At 41.5% G+C, this 26,638-nt stretch overlaps 2 protein-coding genes and 1 pseudogene across 2 annotated transcripts; all 3 read left to right on the top strand.

Moving 5' to 3' along the window:
* The first annotated feature begins 4,686 nt into the window (after positions 1-4,686).
* Positions 4,687-7,572, top strand: LOC136747124 (odorant receptor 131-2-like; annotated as a pseudogene).
* An 11,612-nt stretch (positions 7,573-19,184) lies between these two features.
* Positions 19,185-20,096, top strand: LOC136747123 (odorant receptor 131-2-like). The gene has a single exon (XM_066700080.1). It carries the CDS (start codon positions 19,197-19,199, stop codon positions 20,094-20,096), a length of 900 nt encoding a protein of 299 aa, XP_066556177.1. The 5' UTR covers positions 19,185-19,196.
* Positions 20,097-23,555: 3,459 nt separating this feature from the next.
* Positions 23,556-24,509, top strand: LOC136747122 (odorant receptor 131-2-like). The gene has a single exon (XM_066700079.1). The coding sequence runs from the start codon at positions 23,556-23,558 to the stop codon at positions 24,507-24,509; it is 954 nt and encodes a 317-aa protein (XP_066556176.1).
* The last annotated feature ends 2,129 nt before the right edge of the window (positions 24,510-26,638 follow it).

The raw sequence follows: 26,638 nt of genomic DNA, 5'->3' as shown, positions 1-26,638 counted from the left end.
CTATCGGGAGCCAGTGGAGGGAGTGGAGCAGTGGAGTAGCGTGTGCGAATCAGAGCAGAGAGACACCAGACGAGCCGCAGAGTTCTGGATGAGCTGGAGTGGGCGGGTAGTAGATGCAGGCAGGCCGGCCAAGAGGGAGTTGCAGTAGTCCAGGCGGGAGAGGACCAGTGACTGGACGAGTAGCTGAGTCGAGTAGTCGGTGAGAAAGGGACGGATCCGGTGTACGTTGCTCAGGAAGAATCTGCAGGTGCGCGTCAGCGTGGTGATGTGCTGGGAGTAGGAGAGCGCAGGATCGAGGGTGACTCCTAGATTTTTTGCGGAAGAAGAAGGAGAGATTGTGGTGAATTCTAAGGGGATTGAGATTGGGAGGTCAGCAGAAGGTGAGGAAGAGTAGGGGAAAAAGAGGAGATCTGATTTGGAGAGGTTGAGCTTGAGGTGGTGCGAGTGCATCCAGGCGGAAATAGCAGACAAGCAGGAAGAGATGCGTGAGGGGATGAGAGGGTCAGAAGAGGGAAAAGACAGGAAGATCTGGGCATCATCAGCGTAGAAGTGGTAGGAGAAACCATGGGAAGCGATGAGGGGGCCAGGGAGCGAGTGAAGAGAGAGAACAGGAGCGGGCCCAGGATGGAGCCTTGGGGAACGCCTATGAGGAGAGGTTGGGGGGTGGATGAGGAGCCGCGCCATGTCACTTGGTAGGTCCAGTCATTGAGGTAGGAGGAGAACCAGGTGAGAGCAGTCCCAGAGATCCCAAGGTCAGCGAGGCAGGAGAGGAGGATGGAGTGATCAACGGTGTCAAATGCTGCGGAGAGGTCAAGGAGGATGAGGACTGAGGAGAGGGAGGCCGCCCGAGCACGGCTGAGGGAGTCAGTGACAGCCAGGAGAGCCGTCTCAGTGGAGTGAGCTGTGCGGAAGCTGGATTGCAGAGGATCAAGGAGTGAGTGTTGGGACAGAAAGTCCAAGAGCTGACGGTGGACCGCCCGCTCGAGAGTCTTGGAGAGGAAGGGAAGTAGGGAGACAGGGCGGTAGTTCTGAGGAGAGGTGGCATCAAGGGTTGGTTTCTTGAGCAGTGGGATGACCGCAGCTTGTTTAAATGCAGAGGGGAAACAGCCAGAGAGGAGTGAGGAGTTGAGGACGGAGGAGATGAAGGGGAGAAGATCAGGAGCGGTTTTTTGGAAGAGACGAGAAGGGAGAGGGTCCAGGTCACACGTTGTGGGTTTGCGGCATAGGAGGAGAGCAGAAACTTCAGCATCTGAGAGAGGTGAGAATGAAGAAAAGGAAGCTTGGTCGGTGGGAGGTTTCGGTGTGATGGGAGATGAGGGTGGAGTATTGAAGAGCCTGCGGATGTCTGCAGTCTTGGAGGAGAAGAAGGAGGTGAAATCATCAGCAGTGAGAGATGGGGGAGGAGGAGGTGGGGGGGGCAAGGAAGGAGGAGAAGGTGGAGAAGAGTTTGCGGGGGTTGTTGACAGTGGATTCGAAGAGAGATTGGAAGTAAGACTTCTTGGCTGAGGTGAGAGAGGACAAGAATGTGGACAGTAGAGAGAGGTAGAGTTCGAGGGCAGCTGGGAGTTTGGTCCTTTTCCACTTCTGTTCAGCAGCACGCAGACTAGTTCGGGTTGCGCGGAGAACAGCAGAGAGCCAAGGCTGAGGAGGGGAGGGACGGTCAGGACGAGACGTGAGAGGACAGAGAGAGTCAAGGGAGGAGGTGAGGGAGGAGAACAAAGAGGAGGTAGCACAGTTGACAGATAGATGGGAAAAACAGTCAATGGAAGGTAAGAGAGTGAGGGCAGTGGAGGCAAGGGTCGAGGGGGAGACAGAGCGGAGATTATGGTGGAAGGTGACAGAGGGAGTGGGTGGAGAGGGGAGGGAGGAGAGGGAAAGGGAGAAGGAAATGAAGTGGTGGTCCGAGATGCCTCTCGAGAAGATGAGGTCTAGCTGGCGGCCAGCCCTGTGAGTGGGGGGAGATGGGGAGAGAGAGAAGTTAAAGGAGTGAACTTTAGTTCAATTATAACCTGCTTTATTGTATCTGGATGATTAATCGTGAAACGTGTGTATTTTGTTTCAACTGTAACTTGCCCTGGTTAAGGACGTCTGATAAGTAAATTATAAATAATTCTGCAAAAAGTATTGTTTGCAGTTACAAATCTACAGAAAGAATAATAAATTAAGGGAGTCACGCTGTGCCATTTAAAATACATATATACTAGCACAAATGATGACGATAATAATAACAATACATATTCGCTATTTAGTATTATTGTTGCGCATGGAAACGTATTCTTATGTGAACATGCTTGTCTGAATATAATGTTGTCTCTACACGTTTAGCTCTTCCTAATATCTCTTAACAGAAACGTGTGTTTATTACGCTGTTTACAATCATGAAAAACACAAAGAATAAAACAGACACAAAAGTCCTTTCCACCTCAGGCTGTGTCACTCATACTGTTTCCTGTCTGTTTTTAAAACGAAACACAAATCAAACCCACAGTCGCTGCTCCTCCATCAGAGGGACGGATTCACAGTGGCCTGGTTTTACAGAAACAGCACTGGGACGCGTCTGAGGATGGCATGGCAGACAGGACGCTTAAGCCAGTGGAACTGAGGCATAACACCTTGAGAGCCGGTCTGCGCAGGCACGTAGCAGCTCTCCGTGGGAAACCTGTGTGCGTGTGTGTGCGTGAGCAGACTGTGTCATGCGTGTCAATATGATAGGTTATAAAACGTCTTTCTATGTTTGTTTTACCATCATCAACTTCTCATAGTTTCTTTTAATTAATTAATGTCTAAAAAATAAAAAGTAGGAGGAGCCTAAAACAGGCCCGATGCCCGGCCCGCGTGTGAACTATGACATGAAAATTGGCCTGAAGCCCGAGCGGCGTAAATAAGTCGGGGCCCATTGGGCTCGGGCTGAAATGCAGGGCTCTACTGAGTCTGCACAATTACAGGTCAACTCCTATGTCACTTTCAGAAAGAGCATGATTGGACATGTATAAATGGTTGGAAATTACCATCCAGGATGGAAAAGTGTAGAATGCAGTCATACCATATTCAATCATTGAGGGAATCCTGAGCATGTAATACTGTATACTATTGTATTTATAGGTTTATATGAACCCTCTGAGTGGAATTTATCATCGTTGCAGTAACAATATTGAATATTAAGAGAAACCTTCCTCTTAAGTAGGATATTGTCAATGTCATATTATTTGCCTTTTATCATACAATTTACCTAACTGCCTATTTCATGTATTATTTTAGTAAATTAGCATAGTCGATGAACCTTTGTTTAATAATAAAGAGTTGTTTGTATGTTTTGAGCCTGTGTTTGTGTTCAATCTATTGTAATGATTCGAGCTCTATTGGTCAAACATCTTACAAGAGTTATTGAATTGGCGAAAACCAATGCTTAGTATAAAACAAATAACACAAATAATACATGAAAACAGGTATATATATATATATATATATATATATATATACCTGTTTTCATGTATTATTTGACATCTACATATTGGCCTCAGCCAATGCACCATGTATGTATATATATATATATATATATACATAGATGGTGCATTGGCTGAGGCCAATATGTAGATGTCGCCATATTGGGGAGGTCTACCCAGTCAACGCTATGCTGGTAAACAGTAATCATCTGAATCTTTGACTGCATGTATTATCTCAAAATACCGCAACACTCTGCGGCATTTGGGTGCACAAATAAGCAAAACATTGACACTAGGAAACAAGTAATAATATTGCATGGGTATGTGATCTGTGTTATATCTTGGCATGTATTTATCATTATAGTTACATCCCCATCAGTTGTGTTACATCATGCCCACTCGAGTCACTGCATCTGACTAATGTCTGATTCTGCATGATAGAATATTGTCCCATTTATCAATGAGAATGCGCTGGAACCTGACAGGCCTGTCATTTAACAACATACAAGATATGGGTGGGCAGTGGTGGTGCTACCATATTTGGGGGCCTAAGCAAAAAAAACTCCCCAACCCCCAAGAAGAAAATGTCAATTTCAGTTAAACCTTTCAGTACAAAACAACAAACAATAAAAATTGTTGATCCCTCATATTAAGCCGGTGTGCCCACCAAAGCGTTTTTCTCAATTGTTTGCAATGGGAGCGCCACGTTTTTAAAACGCCGGCAGCCACGCTGAGTGCTACCCGTTTTTGTCTGGTCGCCGAGAGTTGAAAAATGTTAAACTTTGGGTAAAACGCAGTGCTCATCACTGTCACTTTTTACCCAGCCATCCAATCACAGTGGGGGAGGGGTGGGACAAACACCACACCGACCAACCGTCACATCCTACTTGTACGTCATCGACTGAACAACAATGGAGGAAAAGTTAGTATTGCTGGTGTCTTAGTATTCCTGTCTGTACCAGATGACATCCCCGGACTACCACAACTTGAAAGCTAATGCTTGGAGGAACATTTCATTCGCCATTGGTCTACCAGGTAAGCAGCAGTCAGGTGGACTCAGCCAGTTGATCGGAAAAAAGTCCATCTATAGCTACTTTTCAGTTTTTCTTAAAATTCCCCTTGTTTCAAGTTGTTTCTCAAATCATCTTTTTGTATTTATAAATTTTCAGTAGAAAAATGTCGTAAAAAGTGGAAATACATGAGGGACACTTACAGGAGAGAGAAAAATGAGGAGAAAGTGAGAATGAAGTCAGGTTCAGGGGCAGCAGGAAGCAGTCGGAGGTGGAAGTACATGTCCATCCTCAATTTCCTGGAGCCATACATCCAGGACAGGGACACCGCTAGCAATTTCAGGCAGAACAGGCCATGTGATGAGGATGTCAATGTAGAGACTCTCCTTGAGTCCTTAGTAACACCAGTGGAGGTAATGTAGCATACTACAGGTGCATCTCAATATAAAAGTGCTGCTATATCTGTTCTAACTGTGTGTGAAGAATTTTAAGGATTCACATGTTACAGTGAGGGAAAAAAGTATTTGATCCCCTGCTGATTTTGTACGTTTGCCCACTGACAAAGAAATAATCAGTCTATAATTTTAATGGTAGGTGTATTTTAACAGTGAGAGACAGAATAACAACAAAAAAATACAGAAAAACGCATTTCAAAAAAGTTATAAATTGATTTTGCATGTTAAGGAGGGAAATAAGTATTTGATCCCCTATCAATCAGCAAGATTTCTGGCTCCCAGGAGTGCTCCTAATCTCAGCTCGTTACCTGTATAAAAGACACCTGTCCACAGAAGCAATCAATCAATCAGATTCCAAACTCTCCACCATGGCCAAGACCAAAGAGCTGTCCAAGGATGTCAGGGACAAGATTGTAGACCTACACAAGGCTGGAATGGGCTACAAGACCATCGCTAAGCAGCTTGGTGAGAAGGTGACAACAGTTGGTGCGATTATTCGCAAATGGAAGAAACACAAAATAACTGTCAGTCTCCCTCGGTCTGGGTTTCCATGCAAGATCTCACCTCGTGGAGTTTCAATGATCATGAGAATGGTGAGGAATCAGCCCAGAACTACATGGGAGGATCTTGTTAATGATCTCAAGGCAGCTGGGACCATAGTCACCAAGAAAACAATTGGTAACACACTATGCCGTGAAGGACTGAAATCCTGCAGTGCCCGCAAGGTCCCCCTGCTCAAGAAAGCACATGTACAGGCCCGTCTGAAGTTTGCCAATGAACATCTGAATGATTCAGAGGAGAACTGGGTGAAAGTGTTGTGGTCAGATGAGACCAAAATTGAGCTCTTTGGCATCAACTCAACTCGCCATGTTTGGAGGAGGAGGAATGACCCCAAGAACACCATCCCCACCATCAAACATGGAGGTGGAAACATTATGCTTTGGGGGTGTTTTTCTGCTAAGGGGACAGGACAACTGAACCGCATCAAAGGGATGTCAGCTTCGAAGCCTTAATGACTTGGAGAGGATCTGCAAAGAGGAGTGGGACAAAATCCCTGGTGGCCAACTACAAGAAACGTCTGACCTCTGTGATTGCTAACAAGGGTTTTGCCACCAAGTACTAAGTCGAAGGGGTCAAATACTTATTTCCCTCATTAAGATGCAAATCAATGTATAACTTTTTTGAAATGCATTTTTCTGGATTTTTTTGTTGTTATTCTGTCTCTCACTGTTAAAATACACCTACCATTAAAATTATAGACTGATCATTTCTTTGTCAGTGGGCAAACATACAAAATCAGCAGGGGATCAAATACTTTTTTCCCCCACTGTATATCAGATTGATGATTCAACATGATTAAATATCCACTTGCAGAATAACAATTTTTAATTGACATAAATATATCGCTATCATCAACTATTTGTTGTGTGATATTCAGAACATGTGTAGCTATAATTGCTGATAAATGGGGATTTTTAATTGCAACAAGTTGCAGTACAAGCCAGTAAATTGTATCTTTTGCATTTTCCTTGCAGAAGGTTAATGTATTTTCAAATTAATTCAGTCCATATTTCATTTTTATTTCATTTACTGTGTCCATCAAAGTTTGTCTACATAATTGTATTTTAATTCTTGATCTCTTCATATGCCTTTTTAAATACACAATAATACCACACCAAACAGTAATGTTATCATTCCAGCAAAACAATGCACTGTCAGTCTTAAGTTGTCTATAATGTGGATTCTAAACATTCCTACTTTTTGTTCAGAAGACCATGCAAAACAATGCCAGCATTAGTCAAGAAAAAGGAGTGAGTTCAAGTCTCTCAGTGCTGAATGTGAAGATGGTGATTGTGCAGATCCTGCTTGGAGTCTTCCTCTATGTGGACAGTCTGCAGATTTTCACTTTCTTCAAGGCAGAAGCTTTCCGGACAAACACGCGCTACATTCTGTTCGCCCACACACTGGTTGTTGTCTGCATGGTCCTGATGCTGACTGATTTAGTGCTTCTCTGGAATTACTTCTATGTCCTAGTGCTCTTGGTATTTGCCTCTGTTTGATTATGAGAATTCTCACTTATGCCACCCCGCTGACTCTCACTGCAATGTGTTTGGAGCATTATGTGGCTATCTGTCTGCCACTGAGTCCACAGCACAGAGGGCAATGTCTTGTATTCTGATTATTTTGGCTCTTGCTTCCATACCTTCTTTAATCAATATTATGATTTTCATGTCTTCAGTACCACTTTGTTTTTATACACAATTACATTTCTGCAATGCTGAGATGCTGATCCGACACCAGTGGCAGGCTTACCTCAGGTCCTCACCGTCTCAGCTCTATTTTCTCTTCATTACAATCATCATTGCATTTACCTATGTTAAAGTATGGGCTGCAGCTAAGGCTGCTTCAATGGATAATACCAAATCTATGTCCAAAGGTCACAGGACAGTGATTCTGCATGCCGTGCAGTTGCTCCTGTGTTTAATTGAGATGTGGTGTCCATTCATAGAGACGGCTGTTTATGAGATCGACATGAACCTGTTTATTCATCTGAGATACTTTGATTACATTGCTTTTATTTTAGCTCCTCAATGTCTAAATCCACTCGTTAATGGTTTAAGAAATGAGACATTCTTCCTTGTTTTAAAAGATTATACGGATTAAATGGATTAAATAAAAAAATCGCCTCAGTTTTAAGACATCTCTGGTGATCAAGTCATGAACTTTGTAATATTTTTAAAGAGTAAAATACAAGATGAAGCAATACTAAAACAAATGTGTTGAAGTTTTGAATCCTTGAAAATGAATGGTTACATTTGTAAAGTATATGACAATTAAAATATGAAACATACAATCAGAACAAGAAAATAATAATCTTGATACAGTAAATGATTTGTTTAATAAATAAACAAACAAATGAATAAATAGCCTACTTTAAACACATATAAGTAACAAATATTGCAATCAAATGTTTGACCTGTGATTGAAAATATCCTAATACTACCCTTTTATAGTAATTTAGAGCACTTAGGTACACAGAATAGTGAGGGAAATCATGCAGTGTTCCCCTATATATTTATTATAGTCTTGAGTTTTATGATATTATATGTTACTGCACTGTATTGAAATGCATTTCCAATTAAATGAACCTGAAGCCAGTTTGGAGTGTGTATGTGTGTGTAGACATTCCTTGCAATCTCCAGGGTTCTGTTTTGTTTTATTTCATTATTTTTATTCCAGTGCAATTTATTTTCTGTTCGTATTTGTCCTGAAAAGTTATGGATCATATGACTGGCTTTTGAGAGCTTATAATGTTTTGGCTTAAGAATGCAAATGAAGAAATATTTAGGAAAAATAACAGTTTGTAAATGAACTTTCTCCATTTGTCAGAACAACTGATCAACGATCAACCCCTCTCTGTACAGCTGCCTGAGAGGTGAACATTAGAGCAGCTCTGGGCCCACCAGCCCCTCACCTCCTCTCTCTGTTCCCACAGCACTGTGTCTGCTGCTCTACCATCTCCCACAATAAAGTGTGCTCTTAATGAGCCACAACCTGTCAGGTCTGAGTTAGTTAAACTGAGGTCCGCTCTAAAGGAGAGTACTTTCTGCAAGAGCTGTAACCCTAATTTTAGGCCCACTCCACCAATATGTTATAATAGGTTAAAGTCAACCTAACTAAAGTGCCACTTTGCTTAAATAAAGGCTTAGTACCATAAATTGATCAAAATTATAAGTTAAATATAAAAACAATAGGGGAGAAGCATTACTAAAAAAGGGATAATGAGAATGAGTTAATTTATAAATATACTCTGAAAGTTAGATAATACACATCAGTAAGCCTTCTATGAAGCCTTATGAGAAATAAAATAAACTAGCAGAGCTGATTAAGCTAATTGACATTATCCTCAATGGCCACAGCAGGGTTGTTCCCTATGAGCGCTGTACAAGTTTCATTTGGCAATGATCTCACTGTGCACATGCTACTGATGGGGCCGCACTGCTCTCCCTGCCGCAGTGTACCTGATGTGCGCTTCAAAACAAAGCAGCAACTGAAAAACATCGTCTAGATCCAGGAAAACAAACAAGACACCTCAATTAAAGACACAGCTAATGACTCTGTGGTTAATAATTAATGAAACTTAACAGCATGGCAGGGACATAGAGGCTTCACTTTGCACAGCACTCTTGGGCCTTCCACCTACATGCAGAAAATCAGTGACTGGTTATGACATCAGGCTGTTGCAATCTTCCCTGGGCTTTTCATCACCCAGGACCAGTGCCAGACACAGCTCTCTGAACCTTTAAGATACTAGATAATAAGAATATGAGTCTAATCTCAGGAACTCCCTACATCACATTCATTCTCATATTGTTCCAATAGAAAACCACAGATTTTATGCATCAAACATTTGTATGAACTTAAACAATGTAATACATTTCTGTAGTTTCTAGATCTACAGAATCAACTTGCCATTTTATTACTTAATCCTCAATCTGATCAGTACACTAGACTGCTGATCGTGCTGTACAATGTAGCCTTGCCAGAAGCTGATACCCAGTGTTGAACAGTTTAACTGCTGTGTTCATATGTGCAGTGAAGTGGAGGGATGCATCTGAGGCAGGCCTCTGGGAAGACACAGGGAGACCCTCCTAGAGCAGCTTTCAACAAGCCAGCGGGTCTTGCTTCTTTCTCTGGGAAACATTGTGAAAACGTATTGAGTGACAGACACCAGACAAACCTGCTTTAAACAGATAAAAAAATTCCCCAAAGGAGAACACACAACTGCACATTGGAACAGCCCAGTACCTTCACAATAGACAAGGCTCTGCAGATGCTTGTGATCTCTCAGACAATTCATAATTTGCTTTGCTCCAGGTTCAGATAATCATTCATTCTGGTGATTGGTCTAAAGTGTCCCCTCCTGATTGAAGTATGATATATGTATACAATTGTATAAAATAATGTAAACTGTACAGCACATCTAAAAAGGTGCAATAACCATCCCACTGAGTATTAAAAAAAATATGCTTTATTGCCAACAGAGTCCCTGAGAGTCAAGACACTAGCAAGACATGGAGAGATGAATGCAGTTCACTGCAGAACAGGCCTCTGTAGGTGTCTCATACACACTGTCTGAGGGGGCTTTCCCTTGACCTCCACCAGTTACTCCCTACATGTTCACATTCATTTCCAACAGAGACACTTCCTGTTTGTAAATATTTCAGAGCAGGAAGCCCTTTACTTAAAATTACATATAGGTTATACCAAAAAACTTTTTTTTCCTAATCCAAACAGCTATAGATCACCCCATTTAAATTAGCCGGTGTGTTGTTGTCATTTGCCATTGGACAATCATCTCCATCATCTTCTCTTTTTCTCTCAGTCTCATCTCATTGTTCCCTGTTGTTTTCCTTCCCAAAGCTGAGCTTTAATTGATAGTCTTTTCATTTTCGTCTGTGTCAGTAAAGAAAGAAAACACAGGGTAAATTGATATTTATTTGCAAATGTTACCGGCCTCTGCTAGGATAATCTTGCATTGAAAAAAAAAATATATAGTAGTACCTCATCTTTTTAACATGCATTTCAACCCTACACAAACTGATATGAAAGAAAAGCATGTCATAATATCAGTCCGTCACTGGATGGATGGAGTTAATGTTAGCTGGTAGCTAGTTTACTCATGATGGACGGCCACTGTGTAACGAAGCGCGACCGCGCACTGGAGCTATTTGTCAGATGATGTGTGAATCATGTCAATGAACTACAAGCAGACGACTAGTAAACTTCTCTAGTCACCTCATAATGCTTCGGCAGATTAAGGTGCCTGCTCTGCCCGGTGTGTTGACATAGTCGATAGTCATACAGAGAAATCTCTATGGCTCTGAGTCCAGCACAGTGCAGCGCAAAACCCACCCCCCAGCCCATTTCATTGGTCAACTCAAGCAAGCAGTCACTTGAGAAGGTCGGTTATCTTTGCGTTGTACGATCTTTGCAGCACCAAAGAGTTATTATTAGGCAATTATTTTATGACTTTTAATATACTTTTAAAAATACCGAGGTCCAGACCAGTTCAAATCCTGAGTGGGGCAGTGCTGTTGTTCCCTTGAGCAAGGTACTTCACTTAGATTGCTCCAGTAAAATACCCAGCTGTATAAATGGCTACAAATGTAAGTCGCCCTGAATAAGAGCGTCTGCTAAATGACAAATAATGTAATGTAATGTAATGTAATGTAATGGTGGATACGGCCATGCAGGTGTGTACTAATTAGCTACAGATGGAGTATTTCACAGCCCCCTGGACCTCTGCACCAGCAGTCAGCGTCAGCAGCCTCAGTGCCCCCCTTCCGAAGGGCCACAATTCCAAAGGGCACGGACTCTAGCTGTGGGACTCCAGTGAGGAGAATTCAGCGAGGAGACGCTGCACAGCAACATCAGGCAGCCATGACAAATCTCTCCGATTCCTGTCCTGCTCTCTCCTTCCACTCATGCACCTGCACACCATTGCTTTCCTAATCCATCTAACCTCATCTCCCTGCCTCTCCCCTCTTCCTCCCTCCCCTCTACTCCACTCTCTGGGGGCCTGTGGAACTGCCACTCAGCTTCCAACATTCTTACTTCATCTCTGCCTTCACCTCCCACCACTCTCTGGATTTCCTCTCTCTCACCGAGACATGGATCTCCCTGGACAACTCAACCACTCCTGCTGCCATATCCTTTCTGTTTGTCTTGTCCCACTCCCCTCACCTTACCCAGCAGGGAGGAAGAACAGGGCTCCTGCTCTCCCCTTCTCTCCTCTTCTCTGTCTCCCTTCTCTCCTTTATCACGACAACAGCTTTGAATTCCACGCAGTGGAACTTACCTCTCCTTCTCACCTTTTCCTGGATGAACTCGACTTTCTTCTCTCCTCCCTCCCCTCACTGTCCTCACCCTACCATCCTCCTGGGAGACTTTAACATCCACCTCTACAACCCCTTCCACTATACCAGATTTCTTCCCCACCTTCACTCCTTTAACTTCTCTCTCTCCACATCTCCCCCCACTCACAGGACAGGCCGCCAGCTAGACCTCATCTTCTTTAGAGGCTGCTCCCCTTCGACACTCTCCGTGACACCCCTGGACATCTCAGACCACCACTTCATCTCCTTATCCCTTTCGCTCCCCTCCCTCCCCACCTCATCCACTCCCTCTGTCACCTTCCGCCATAATCTCCACTCTGTCTCCCCCTTCACCCTTGCCTCCACTGCTCTCACTCTCTTACCTTCCATTGACTGTTTTTCCCATCTGTCTGTTAACTGTGCTACCTCCTCTTTGTTCTCCTCACTCACCTCCTCCCTTGACTCTCTCAGTCCTCTCACGTCTCGTCCTGTCCGTCCCTCCCCTCCTTAGCCTTGGATCTCTTCTGTTCTCCGCTCAACCCGATCCAGTCTGCGTGCCGCTGAACAGAAGTGAAGAGCTCCAAACTCCCAGCTGCCCTCGAACTCTACCGCTCTCTATTGTCCACATTCTCCTCCTCTCTCACCTCAGCCAAGAAGTCTTACTTCCAATCAATCTTTGAGTCCACTGTCAACAACCCCCGCAAACTCTACCCTCCCTCTTTGCCCCCCCCTCCTCTTCCCTAATCTTTCACTGCTGATGATTTTGCCTTCTTCTTCTCCTCCATGATCACAGACATCTGCAAGCTCTTCAACAGTCCTCCCTCATCTCGCATCCCGCTCAGGTCTCCCACCGACCAAGTCTTCCTTTTTCACCTCTCTCGGACTCTGAATTTTCCTCTCTCCTCCTAGGTTCAAACCTAAAATGTGTGCCCTGGACCCTCTCCCCACTCGCGTCCTCCAAGCAACTGCTCCTGATCTTCTCCCCTTCATCTCCTCCCTCCTCAACTCCTCACTCCTCTCTGGCTGTTTCCCCTCTGCATTTAAACAAGATGCTGTCATCCCACTCCTCAAGAGACCTACCCTTCACCCCACCTCTCCTCAGAACTACCGCCCTGTCTCTCTACTCCCCTTCCCCTCAAAGACCCTCAAGCATGCTGTCCACCGTCAGCTCTCTGCATTTCTTTCCCATCACTCTCTCCTGGATCCTCTGCAATCCATCTTCCACACAGCTCACTCCACTGAGACGGCTCTCCTGGCAGTCACTGACTCCCTCAGCTGTGCTCGGGCGGCCTCCCTCTCCTCAGTCCTCTCCTTATAGGTGTACCCCAAGGCTCTGTCCTGGGCCCCCTCCTGTTCTCTCGCTACATTTGCTCCCTGGGCCCCCTCATCACATCCCATGGTTTCTCTTATCATTTCTACAGAGATGATTCCCAGATCTTTCTTTCTTTTCCCTCTTCTGACCTGCTCATACCCTCTCGCATCTCTTCCAGTTTGTCTGCTATCTCCTCCTGGATGCACTCGCATCACCACAAGCCCAAATTCTCCAAATCGGGTCTCCTCTATTTCCCCCCCTCTTCCTCACCTTCTGCTGATCTCTTCATCTCTATCCCCTTGGAATCTAATGCCTCAGTTCCACTGGCTTAAGCATCGTGTCTGCCATGCCGTCCTCAGACGCGTCCAGAGCTGTTTCTGTAAAACCAGGCCGCCATGAATCCGTCCCTCTGATGGAGGAGCAGCAACTGTGGGTTTGGTTTGTGTTTGTGAGGAAACACTACGAGGGTCACGGCCTGACGAGGAGAGGACTTTGTGTCTATTTTATTCTTTACATGATTGTAAACCGCGTAATAAACACACGTTTCTGTTCAGAGATATTAGGAAGAGCTGAACGGGTAGAGACAACATTATATTCAGACAAGCACGTCCCCATAAGAATACGTTTCCATGCGCAACAATAATACTAAATAGCGAATATGTATTGTTATTATTATCGTCATCATTTGTGCTAGTATATATGTATTTTAAACGGCACAGCATTACTCCCTTCACTTATTACTCTTACTACAGATGTGTAACTGCGTTTATGGGTGCATTTATTAAACCAGTCCTTAATGTTTTAGAGGGAAACCCAGATCTGCTGTATTAATGTATTCATTCATTTATCTTGTAAATGGACATGTTAACTGAATCGTGTTCCTTCACACTGACTGTCTCTGGATTGTCAACACACAGCCTGAACACGGCCAGCTGTCATTCAATATTAATACCATTATTATCCTTCAGTTTATTGTAACTAGTCAGCGCTGCACCGGTCTGTGAATCACAGTGTTTAATGCACTCGGATACTAACTGTAACAGTCATTGTTTCTGTACGTGGATTTCACTCCATGCTGCTAATAAAACGAATTTCTTCGTGATCGCACAGGCACTTGAGATTATATCTTCCGACACAATGTCTCTGATGTCCTCCTGTGTCTCCAGTCAAACACACTCCCTCTGATAGTGACTCGTGTCCTCAGTGGGACGGACGCTTACGGACGCGTCCAGCACCAGCAAGTTAACCGGCACAAAACACGGCGCGTCCGGACGCTCAGCCAGTGGAAACGCCCGGTTAAGTGTCCGGGGCGTAAGACACTCCCTGCTTCTTCTTCCGCTAAGAACCTAGCAGTCTCCCTCGATCCTGCGCTCTGCTCCTCCCAGCACATCCCCACACGGACGCGCAGCTGCAGAGTCGTGCTGAGCAACATACGCCGAGTCCGCCTGCACTACTGCAGCTCCCTCCTGGCCGGCCTGCCTGCGACTGCTCATCCAGAGCTCTGCGGCTCGTCTGATTCACACACGCTTCACTGGCTCCCGATACCGGCACGCATTCAGTTCAAGACATTGACCCTCACCTACCGCTGTCTCGAACAGACTGCACCGAGTTACCTACAGTCACTCGTCTCCCCATACATCCCCTCCAGACCACAGACTAACTCTACCTCCTCTCCACTCCCCTTCCTTCAAAGCCCACTCCGTCTCATCCCTGGCCTCTAAATGGTGGAACGACCTTCCTACTGAAGTCAAAACAGCTGGACCTTCTTCCGGCGTTATTCAAAAATCTTTTCAGACAGTACTTCTAATTGAGTCATTTACTCTGCTGTAAGATAGCACTTACACAATGTTTTATCATACTACTTACCTTGCGTTGCTAGTACTCGTATAGTTTATTGTGATTTCCCCTATGCTCCCTTTCCCTTGGCCCTCGACTGTGACCTAACATCTTGTCTGCACTCAGCTTTTACAATCCAGGATGTAAGACCTCATATATTGTATACACTTGTGTAAATTGGAATTTGTAAAATGTATTATGCCTTGAACTGCACTGTATTTTTGCACTTTGTATTGCGGTTATATTTTGTAAGTCTCCCTGGATAAGGGCATCTGCTAAGAAATAAATAATAAAAATAATAAGATAGATATTTGGGAAGCCAAGCTTTTACTGAGCGCCAAATGAGAATCCCCATTGCCCTCCTTTGCCTCCAGCTGATTCAGGTGCTCCCAGTAAGCCCTGCTTTCCCAGACGATGGGCTGCTGGGGCTGATTATGGCAGCCCTGTCACCTGTCTGCTCTGACTCCTCATTGTGCTGCTCTTTCCAGGGACACCTTAGTCTTTGATAATTAATCTCCCTCACCTGTCACTTCACTGCCATACACTGCTCATCTACTTCATTAGTGACACACACAACTTTGTACACACTCACAATTACTTCATAATGTCACGTGTTTGTCTATCCTATATCTACAGCATGAACAGAGTTTCTCATTTGAAGCTTAGACCACTGCTGGACGAACTCACAGGTATTTGCCTGTATATTATGGTTTTTCACTCTCATTTGAAAGCAGGAACAAAATTCACCATTGTTTCCTTCATTTGGTAGGTAACTTGATTTTAAAATAATATTAGTCAGTGGATCTAAAAGTTAATCTAATAAGGCTTATTGTAAAATAATACATTTTGATAAGTCCATTTCCTATATAATCACAAGGGAGATATCACTGTTATATAAATATGTTGTCCTAAAATATACACCTGTAGAAGGAAGTCTACCTCTAGAGCAGCTGGTTTATTTCATCAGGCCACACTGGGTACACATTGTAACAACTGATTGTAAAGAATGGCTTCCTATTCACACATCTTTACATTCAGAAATCAAATAGAAGTGCAGATCTGTTATCAATAAGATAATGTGGTTTAGTCCTGTATCTGTCTTATCAAAGCATTTCAGCAATGAAACCTGATGTGGATTGATGTAGACCTAAGGTTTTCTTTTTCCCCTACAGGTTTCACTTCCTCCTGAACCAGACAACAACAAAAAAAATTGAATTCGTATGAATTAGGCAAGTTGAGGATTTCCTATAGAAAATGTTCACTAGCCTTGTATTTGATATCTTAAAATTATATATTCATATATCAGGGGTGTCATGCAGCTCCATGTTTTGAGGGGGACACAGTTGTATCCGTATATCTAGTTTGTATCCTAAATTATTTTAAATGTAAGTGACCTTTATTGTACTGCTCTACATACATACTCAATAGTATTGTTCTGCTGTTTTTGTTGTATTCTAGCCACTGGTATTTCTGATATCAGTTACTGTTAAAACATCTTCACTTGGTTCCAAACAAAGTGTAAGGGTAGGCATTGAACACTGGTGGAGTGGGAGCCTCTCTTATATATTCATCTATATTCATATTTTCGTCTCCTGCCAGACATTTTTTGGCACAGTTTAACTTGTTGTTTCTGATTTTATATATATAAGTCCTTGCCTTAAAAATTATGTGCATAAAGAATTGTATAATGTATAAGAGCAAGTACACTACCAGTCAAAACGTTTAGAACACCCCCATTTTTCCAGTTTTTATTGAAATTTAAGCAGTTCAAGTCTAGTGAATAACCTGAAATGGTACAAAGGTAAGCAGCCAGAGGTTAAAAAAAAGTTTAGGTTAGCAAAAATGGAAAAATAATGTACATTACAGAGTTATATACTGTGTTACTACACCCTCTTAAGCATTATTTGGCAGTGTTACGCGTAGCTCCTGTGCACAGAAGTTACACTGTATTCCAACAATGTGCACTACTAGCCTGTTTCTTTCTCCGTCACATCCGATTTACAGTTTCTGTGCAGTGGCTGGGGCAGGGGGGGAGGGTCTCATTCACTCAGTTTCAATCGTATTTCTTTACAAATAGGCTTGTTTTGTTCAGAACAACCTCGTGATTAATCCAGCATATATTATTTGATGTCCTATCAAACACAGAGAAGTTCAGATCCAATTATGTAAAACTGTTGTGTATTAGTACACTGTAAACAGAGTTTTCCATCTTGACATTTGGAGCTCTCTACGGGTGTGTGTTGCTTCTACCAAGACGTGGATGATCTAGTTTTGATCAGTAAACTGTCAGGTTCCAGAATATGTCATTATTGTCAATATCATCTGAGATTTTGTATTCCTACTCAGACCAAGTGTCCCCCCACCCCCTCATTTCAGAATGCGTTGGGGTATAAAAAACACATTTTTCACATCAGAGAATTCACATTCATCATGGGATACCAAACATTTGGCAAACATCACAGTAGTGAAGAGTACCGATGGGATTAAAGCGAAACACACAGATTTGGTGCCTTTTAAGGGTACCATAGGGGTTTGTCAGCTTAAGGGTTTACACTTTGTTAAACATAACGATTCCATGATTTCTTTTTTATCTCCACTTGTTTATTTGTTCTATGTTTTAATTTCAGTACATTAAGCAGCGTAAATTTTAATTAACACTAAACTGTTCTAAAACGTTTGACCGGTAGTGTAGGTCAATGCAATTGCAACTAAAGCTTTTTACAAAGTTGCACTTTATTACTGAAGTATTTATTTGGTCTTGTTGTACTATTTCAGTTTTAATCCTGTCACCCTAAATAATAATCACCACCTCTTACCTTTCTGAACCATACTGGTGCTGCTACTACAGCTGGCTTCAGCGGAGACTTTAATCACAGGAGCTTTTAATAAAAAAAAATAATATTCTGCTCTGCCTTGCTCAACATGTTTTTGAAGAGAAAAGGCTCTAAAACAAACAAAAATAGTCATTTAGTCACATCTACTTGTATTTCTGCATCAATACACAGTAGCAGACCACATTGTATTAATTATAAATGTACAGTGCTCTCCAGATTCATTCATACCTGATGCAATGTAACAAAAAGTTGGTTTTAGCAAAGAAATGTGTATTGTTTTATTTTTATAAATACATACAAATATAAAACACTGAGACAATCAGTGTTAGATTTAGCAAAAACATGTCAGTCCAAAGTTACTAGATGAATGTTTATGAAACAAATAGCAAAAATATGTTTTGCCCAGTACTGACAATAATACTGTTGTCATTCATTTATGCAAACAAATACTGAATGTACACTGAATGTGCAATTATGTTGATAAAACCCACTGTAATGGATGTGAATAATTCTGGAGACAACTGTACCTGTAGTTGGTAGTATTACTAGATCTAACTTTCTTTTTCTTCTCTGCCAACGGAGAACACAGGACAGAACCTGAATACATAAATAATAATAATAGAGTACCAAATGTAAAATGATTGATAACAATTTATGCTGTACACTCCAGTTACATAAAAACATTGAATACCTGTATTATTTCTTAAAATAATTTAGCATTTTGGTAAAAACGTTTATAGACATACATCACACTGTTGTCACTGCCTTAAAAAACAATAACAGAACGAACAACAGCTAGGCAATATTTTCTTTAATTAAATATTGTTTGTGAGCAGATTTCATACTGATTAAAACCAGAACATTACTACAAAAATCTGAAATTTCAGGCAAAAAAAAAAAACACATTATAGGCTACTTCATTCATACAAAACAAAGACGTCACAATATTTAGGCAATGCTTCAAACTGCCAACGAATCATTTTAAATTTTGCTGAATATTTTGTAATAATCAAAGTGCTGATCAGTGTGATGTACTGTACAATGTGCAACAGAAAGACAGGTGACGCCAGGTACACAATCGATGATGCGCATGTGCTGATTAAGGGGCTGTTGCTAAATGTAGCTGAAATGGTGAGGGATCATCTAAGAGGAATCGAATTTACTGAAATGTTTCTACATAGATTTGACATAAAATACATGAACAATGGGTATAGTTTTGGGGGGCAAATGCCCCAATGATATGACACCACTGTATATATGAAGAGTTTTGTTAAAGGTCAAGAGTCATGAAACACTTAACTATTGTTAAGGATATGTCCATGTTACAATATAGATTTGTTTGTCTTAACAGGAAAACTACATGTGGAGATGACAAATGTTTCATTAGTTTGGAACATCTTAACGTACCAACAAGAAATCAAGGGCACAATGAATTGGGTGACAACACTGAGAATGATCATTATTCTCTCAACTTGCTTTTTCTTCATCTCTGTGAATGGCATGATGCTGTTCGTCCTGAGGAGCAAGCCCTGCTTCAGAGAGACCCCCCGCTACATCCTGTTCACCCACATGCTCCTCAACGACTCCATTCAGCTGCTGATCAGTATGTTGCTGTATATTCTTGCCATGCTGTATCTGTACCTCGTCAGGGCTGTGTGTGCAGTCCTTGTTCTACTGTACAGCACCACCTTCTATAACACTCCTCTAAACCTCGCTGTGATGGCTCTTGAGCGCTACATAGCTATCTGCTTCCCACTGCGGCACAGTGAGATGGCTACCCCTCAAAGAACTGGAGTCGCCATAGCCGTGGTTTGGTTTCTTGGCTCTGTAAACCACCTCATTGATGTTTTTGTTCCTCTGATCACAGAACCTTCTATTTTACTGACACCTGTTTTTTGCACACATGTAGAGATTTTCATGTTTAAATGGCAGGCCGATACCTTTCAAGGATTCACAGCTTTTTATTTTGTGTCTGTGGGACTCATTCTGGTGTTCACGTATGTTGCAATCATGCTGGAGGCCAGGTCTGTCTCCTCTGACAAAGCTTCAGTGACCAAGGCACGCAATACAGTGTTACTGCACACAATCCAGCTGTGCCTGTGCCTCACCTCCTTCCTGTACAGAGTGATAGAAGCCCTGCTGGCAAGCATGGTGGATGTGTCTGTCTTCATTCACCTGCGGTACATGAACTTCATTGTTCTCCTCATTCTGCCCAGATGTTTAAGTCCATTAATATACGGTTTAAGAGATGAGAGTTTAAAGACAATTTTTAAATATTACTTAAATTGTGGTAGCAAGAAAATAAAGCCTGTAAGAAACTTTTATTAAAACAGACTTTTCCTCAAAATTATTAAGCTTTGTGAAATATGTCCTCAAAATATTTGTTGTACTCTTCAAATATCTGTATTGTGTTTTGCACTTCAGGGCCACCGTAGTACTCTGCATATTATATTGTATATTGGTTGTTTACCTAATATATTGTGTTTTTAATTTTTTTTTTAAATCTACACTATACATATCTTCACATATATGACATATTGTCAGCAAATCCCTCTCTATACATAAATATATATATACAAATTAAGAAGTGAAATTAAGTAGATTTAACTTATATCATACACATCATATTCTAAATAGCTTGACAAACTAAAAAATGATAATATTGAAATTGAAAATCTGTGAATTGTCTAAGACATTTTGTATTGTAAAGAATGTGCCATATGAGAAATACATTTTAAGGGTCAATTGTATTACATTAAGACCTTGAAGCTTAATATATTTACAAGTTTTATGATATCCACATGTTTGCTTAACCATACTATTGCCAAAAAATTGCTGGATGAAAATTAAATGCCTACTACTTAAAATGTTGACAGACATATTTTTCCCACACTTCCACAGAAGAGACACCTTTCACCTGCTGTGACTACTACATCTCTACTTGTATTCATTATGAATACAGTGAGGGAAAAAAGTATTTGATCCCCTGCTGATTTTGTACGTTTGCCCACTGACAAAGAAATGATCAGTCTATAATTTTAATGGTAGGTGTATTTTAACAGTGAGAGACAGAATAACAACATAAAAATCCAGAAAAACGCATTTCAAAAAAGTTATAAATTGATTTGCATGTTAATGAGGGAAATAAGTATTTGATCCCCTATCAATCAGCAAGATTTCTGGCTCCCAGGTGTCTTTTATACAGGTAACGAGCTGAGATTAGGAGCACTCTCTTAAAGGGAGTGCTCCTAATCTCAGCTTGTTACCTGTATAAAAGACACCTGTCCACAGAAGCAATCAATCAATCAGATTCCAAACTCTCCACCATGGCCAAGACCAAAGAGCTGTCCAAGGATGTCAGGGACAAGATTGTAGACCTACACAAGGCTGGAATGGGCTACAAGACCATCGCCAAGCAGCTTGGTGAGAAGGTGACAACAGTTGGTGCGATTATTCGCAAATGGAAGAAACACAAAATAACTGTCAGTCTCCCTCGGTCTGGGGCTCCATGCAAGATCTCACCTCGTGGAGTTTCAATGATCATGAGAACGGTGAGGAATCAGCCCAGAACTACACGGGAGGATCTTTTTAATGATCTCAAGGCAGCTGGGACCATAGTCACCAAGAAAACAATTGGTAACACACTACGCTGTGAAGGACTGAAATCCTGCAGCGCCCGCAAGGTCCCCCTGCTCAAGAAAGCACATGTACAGGCCCGTCTGAAGTTTGCCAATGAACATCTGAATGATTCAGAGGAGAACTGGGTGAAAGTGTTGTGGTCATATGAGACCAAAATCGAGCTCTTTGGCATCAACTCAACTCGCCGTGTTTGAAGGAGGAGGAATGACCCCAAGAACACCATCCCCACCGTCAAACATGGAGGTGGAAACATTATGCTTTGGGGGTGTTTTTCTGCTAAGGGGACAGGACAACTGCACAGCATCAAAGGGACGATGGACGGGGCCATGTACTGTCAAATCTTGGGTGAGAACCTCCTTACCTCAGCCAGGGCATTGAAAATGGGTCGTGGATGGTATTCCAGCATGACAATGACCCAAAACACACAGCCAAGGCAACAAAGGAGTGGCTCAAGAAGAAGCACATTAAGGTCCTGGAGTGGCCTAGCCAGTCTCCAGACCTTAATCCCATAGAAAATCTGTGGAGGGAGCTGAAGGTTCGAGTTGCCAAACGTCAGCCTCGAAACCTTAATGACTTGGAGAGGATCTGCAAAGAGGAGTGGGACAAAATCCCTCCTGAGATGTGTGCAAACCTGGTGGCCAACTACAAGAAACGTCTGACCTCTGTGATTGCCAACAAGGGTTTTGCCACCAAGTACTAAATCGAAGGGGTCAATTACTTATTTCCCTCATTAACATGCAAATCAATTTATAACTTTTTTGAAATGCGTTTTTCTGGATTTTTATGTTGTTATTCTGTCTCTCACTGTTAAAATACACCTACCATTAAAATTATAGACTGATCATTTCTTTGTCAGTGGGCAAACGTACAAAATCAGCAGGGGATCAAATACTTTAACCCTCACTGTATATTCATAACTCTGTTCTCAATAAAGAATTGAAGAGACATTCAAATGCTTGCACTTGGTAGATAAAGTGAAGTCGTAGTAGGGCCTTCTGGTTTTAATTGCAGCCAACCTCATTTCCCCTAATTTATCCATTTTGACTTAATTAGTTAACTAACAACAATTGTGAAGCACTGTGGCTTTCCCAGACGTATAATATGCTCTGAGGGGTGTACAGTATTTCACCCACAATTCAACAGTACAGCCATCCTTCACCTACAGTAACTACCATATCTCCAAGTTGTTGTTTTTTCCATTAGTACTAATTAAGAAAATGATGCATTATGACTATAGCAAGAAATGAATGTACCCCTTGAGGAAATCAAACGACCACATTAAAAGCATTGAACCATTTTCCTAATAGGACTTACTTCCTGGTGCTCTTTTCGGGAACTATCATATAAAAGTTGAAAAAGACCAGATCATCATCATTCGTCTGACTCCACATGAAGGTACGTTCCTCTGCTACAATGGTAATCACTGCTTTTTGGTCAGTTGCATTGGTCTTATGGTAAAGAATAATAACGGGAAATTGAAATGCTGAAAAAAAGATTTTCAACAAGAAAATTACTTCACATTACTTTAAATTATATATTAAATTATTGTTTTAGGAGAAAAGCTTTTAACTTAAAAAAAACATATATCAAACATTTTAGTTTTCAGTAAAACAAGATTTAAGAAGTTAAAACAGGGAGCACGAGCATGCTATACTGATGACTGAGTTATTTTCCATTTATGTACTGCAATATGTATGTATATAGTTATTTTTATCAAACTGAAGTTTAAAAGGACTGTATTATGGAAATATGATTCCTTGTTAAAAGTACACATTTAAATGAAGAGCCTATTAAAGATAATACACACAGCTACTATGCCTTTATTTTGTTACGGTATCTTAAGAATTAAAATATATTCAAATTTTGCTAAATATAATTCTGAAATTTGAATATTTATTTTCAAGTATCTTACTGAAATGCATGCAGATGATAATACATGTTATGGGGATGTGGGAGTGTTGATGGAAGTGATTCTACACACACGGTTTAAAGAGCTTTAGAAAACTGACATTTGAACACAATGAACTTCAGCAAACTGATGCATTCAATTAGGGAATGACTGAGCCCTTATTTTCTAGGTCTTGCAGGTCACTGAAACCATAAGCAGCCTACAGTGGGTACAGCTCCATTGGCTGTGCCACTTAAACAATGAATAACTCAACAACCCTCCCAGCAAATACTACCTCTACTGCCAGCAGTGTGTCGGTGGTGCTGAGGATCTGCGTGGTCACTCCGCTTTTCGGCATCTTCCTGTGCTTCATCATCCTGATGCTGTACACGATGGCCTCTCACCGGCAGTTCTGGGACAATTCCCGCTACATCCTGTTCGCCTATATGCTGATCAACGACACTCTCCAGCTGTTGTTCACGGTGCTCCTCTTCCTGTTTACGATGACCGGTGTGCGCATGGCCTTTGTCTTCTGTGGGCCGCTGTTGTTCATTTCCAGCGCCACCTACCAGAACACACCCTTCATCCTGGCCACCATGTCTCTGGAGCGCTACATCGCCATCTGTTACCCCCTGAGGCACCAGGAGATCTGCCGAGTGGACAGGACCTGGGTCGTCATCCTGGCGCTGTGGCTGACGAGCTGTATCATTCCCACCATCAATTTTGCTTTGGTGGGCTATTACTCCATCGACGTGTACTCCACCCCGGTCACCTGCGTGACAAAGCTCCTCAACTCCTCCCACATTCAAACGCTCTTCAAAGTCACAGTGAATGCCTTGTTTCTTGCTCTGGTCGCCACCGTGATCCTGTCCACCTACATCAGGATACTGCTCAAGGCCAAGAGGATGCGGTCTGACAAGGCCCCTGTGAACAAAGCCCTGCACACTGTCATTCTGCACGGCGTCCAGCTGCTGCTCTGCATGATGTCTTACACTTATCCTGTCACAGAGGGCCTCATAGTGGTTCAGGTGGGGTGGCTCAGGGAACACATCTCCTTCTTCAACTACTTCTGTTTCATTCTCCTGCCCCGCTTCCTCAGCCCCCTGATCTACGGCCTGCGAGATGAGAACCTGAGAGTTCACATGAAGGGGTCCATACGGTGCTGCTCCACCAAAATTAATCCTAATGCATCTGGTAACAAGTTCATCAAATGAGAATGACTGCAACTTGCGTAGCAGTGCAGCAAAACTTTTTAAAGCTAAATCCTGACAAGACTGAGGTGATGCTGGTTGGCTGGTCCCATCAGTTAAAATAAAGTGAAAATCTTAAACCACTTGTAGATGGTCTTGAGACCCACTGCAATATTCTAGAGAACCTATGCAAAAATGTGTATCCTCACCTGGCTTCTGATGAGCACATCTGCAATATTACAAATGTTTAATTTTACCATCCAGGTAATACTGCTCTCATTCACTCTGGTCTTACTCAGGAAGATGCAGAAAAGCTGATTGATGCCTTAGTTTCTTCACGTATAGAACTTCACTGTAACTGTCTGCTTGCTGATTTGCCTAAGAACTCCCTAAAAATGTCATGTGTGTAAAACAAAGTGGCTAGAATCTTAACTAAAACCAAATTGTCTGAAAATATCACTTCAGTCTTATGTAGGCTACCTTGGCTTCCAGTGGAGTTCAGACTGTAATTCAAAATCCTGCTTATAGTTTTTAAGGCTCTTCAGGGCCTGATTATATTAGTCGGTCATGTATATTCTTTTGCGTAGCTTGCGATCATACAACTGTGGCCTGTTGACGGTTCCAATTAAGAAGCGTTGTTCACTTATGGACAGAGCCTTTTCAGGTTTTGCTCCAAGGCTGTGAAATGATCTTCCAAAGGTTGTAAGGGACAGTGATTCTTAAATCTCAATTTGAAAACTTATTTTGGCTTTTAAGGTTTGAATTGACTGTATTAATTGCCCTGTGCTGAACTTTGGGATGTATTTGAAAGGCACTATATAAAATAAAGATGATGACAATGATAATAATAATAATTATTATTATAGTTGTTCTTGCCACTAAATAGGTGCTTCTAAAGCTAATGCACTGAGGATTTTCATTTCCTGTAATAAAACTGTGTAATTTTAAATACTTAAAAAAAAAGTTTCCCTTTCAATAACATTAGCAATGTCATGTCAAATGTACAACACAGTATCTCATATCCCAATAAAGGACAACTGAAATTATTAACCATCTTAGCAATGTAATATATTTATTATACTCATGGAAGCTTATGAACGTCATTGATTTCTTAATATCTCAATAAACCACAGCTTATGTTCCCCTTAATATGTGTTAATGTTACTTTGTTTCTGTTTACAGCAATCAAGTGTCTTTGTTGTTTTTTAGATATACCATGTATTTCAGATATAAAATCTCCATGGCTACCGATGGAAAATGCAAAGAAAAGTAAAGGAGGGGGGAAACAAAAACATCTTAAAAGTAAGTCTCAATTAACTCTAATTTGTGCTGCTGATTTTATGTCTGTGTGACCTTAATTGGAACTGACCTCCTTATAAATTATATACTGTATATAAAAATAAAATCCAAGAACATATTGTCACAGTATGAAATTCCTCTGGCCTTTGATTTTTCTACCATAAAGGTGCCATAAAATGTGATTCTCCCTCTTTGAAATGCATACAGCAATACTGTGCAAACTACCAGCCAGCTTCAGAAGAGTAATACAGCATTCCCACTCAGACCACTTACTGAGAAAGCAAGCAAACACCAGTTAAGCTGTGAATCTACAGCTGTGTGCTTAATCACCATTTGAATGACATTGCAGGAGAACAAATGCTACCTTTCCAGTAACACGTTTAAGTGTATCTTCATCTCCTAGAAACAAGGACAACACTTTATTCTACAACTGAGTCAATACAATAAAAAGAGATGTGATTCCTCCATATCTTCTTATTTCTGTTTTGTTGTGTAATATCTGTTAAAATTGTGTATAACAGTAATATTCAAATTCAACACAGTTTAATCCTAGGCTATAAATAAATTAATTTTAAAAATTATAATGGAATGTGTCTTTTTCATTTTAAAAATAAAATAAACACTGACTTGGCGTTAATGTAGGACGTGCACTTCTATTTTAGTTATATTTCTTCTCTTAAATCCCTTACATTAGATGATCATACTGCAAAATATCTAGAATACAAATAAAGCATTCTGATTCCATGTAATCATAAAACACATATTCAAAGCAGTAGGAGTATTTTCATAGTTTTTTTGTTTTTTAAAGGAACCAATATTTACTTATTTTCAAAAGATTAGTCATTTAGCTGAGG

This window comes from Amia ocellicauda, chromosome 3 (assembly GCF_036373705.1).
Source record: "Amia ocellicauda isolate fAmiCal2 chromosome 3, fAmiCal2.hap1, whole genome shotgun sequence".
NCBI lineage: Eukaryota > Metazoa > Chordata > Actinopteri > Amiiformes > Amiidae > Amia > Amia ocellicauda.
Note: the sequence above shows the minus strand (reverse complement) of the source record. Positions and strands in the feature narration are given on the sequence as shown.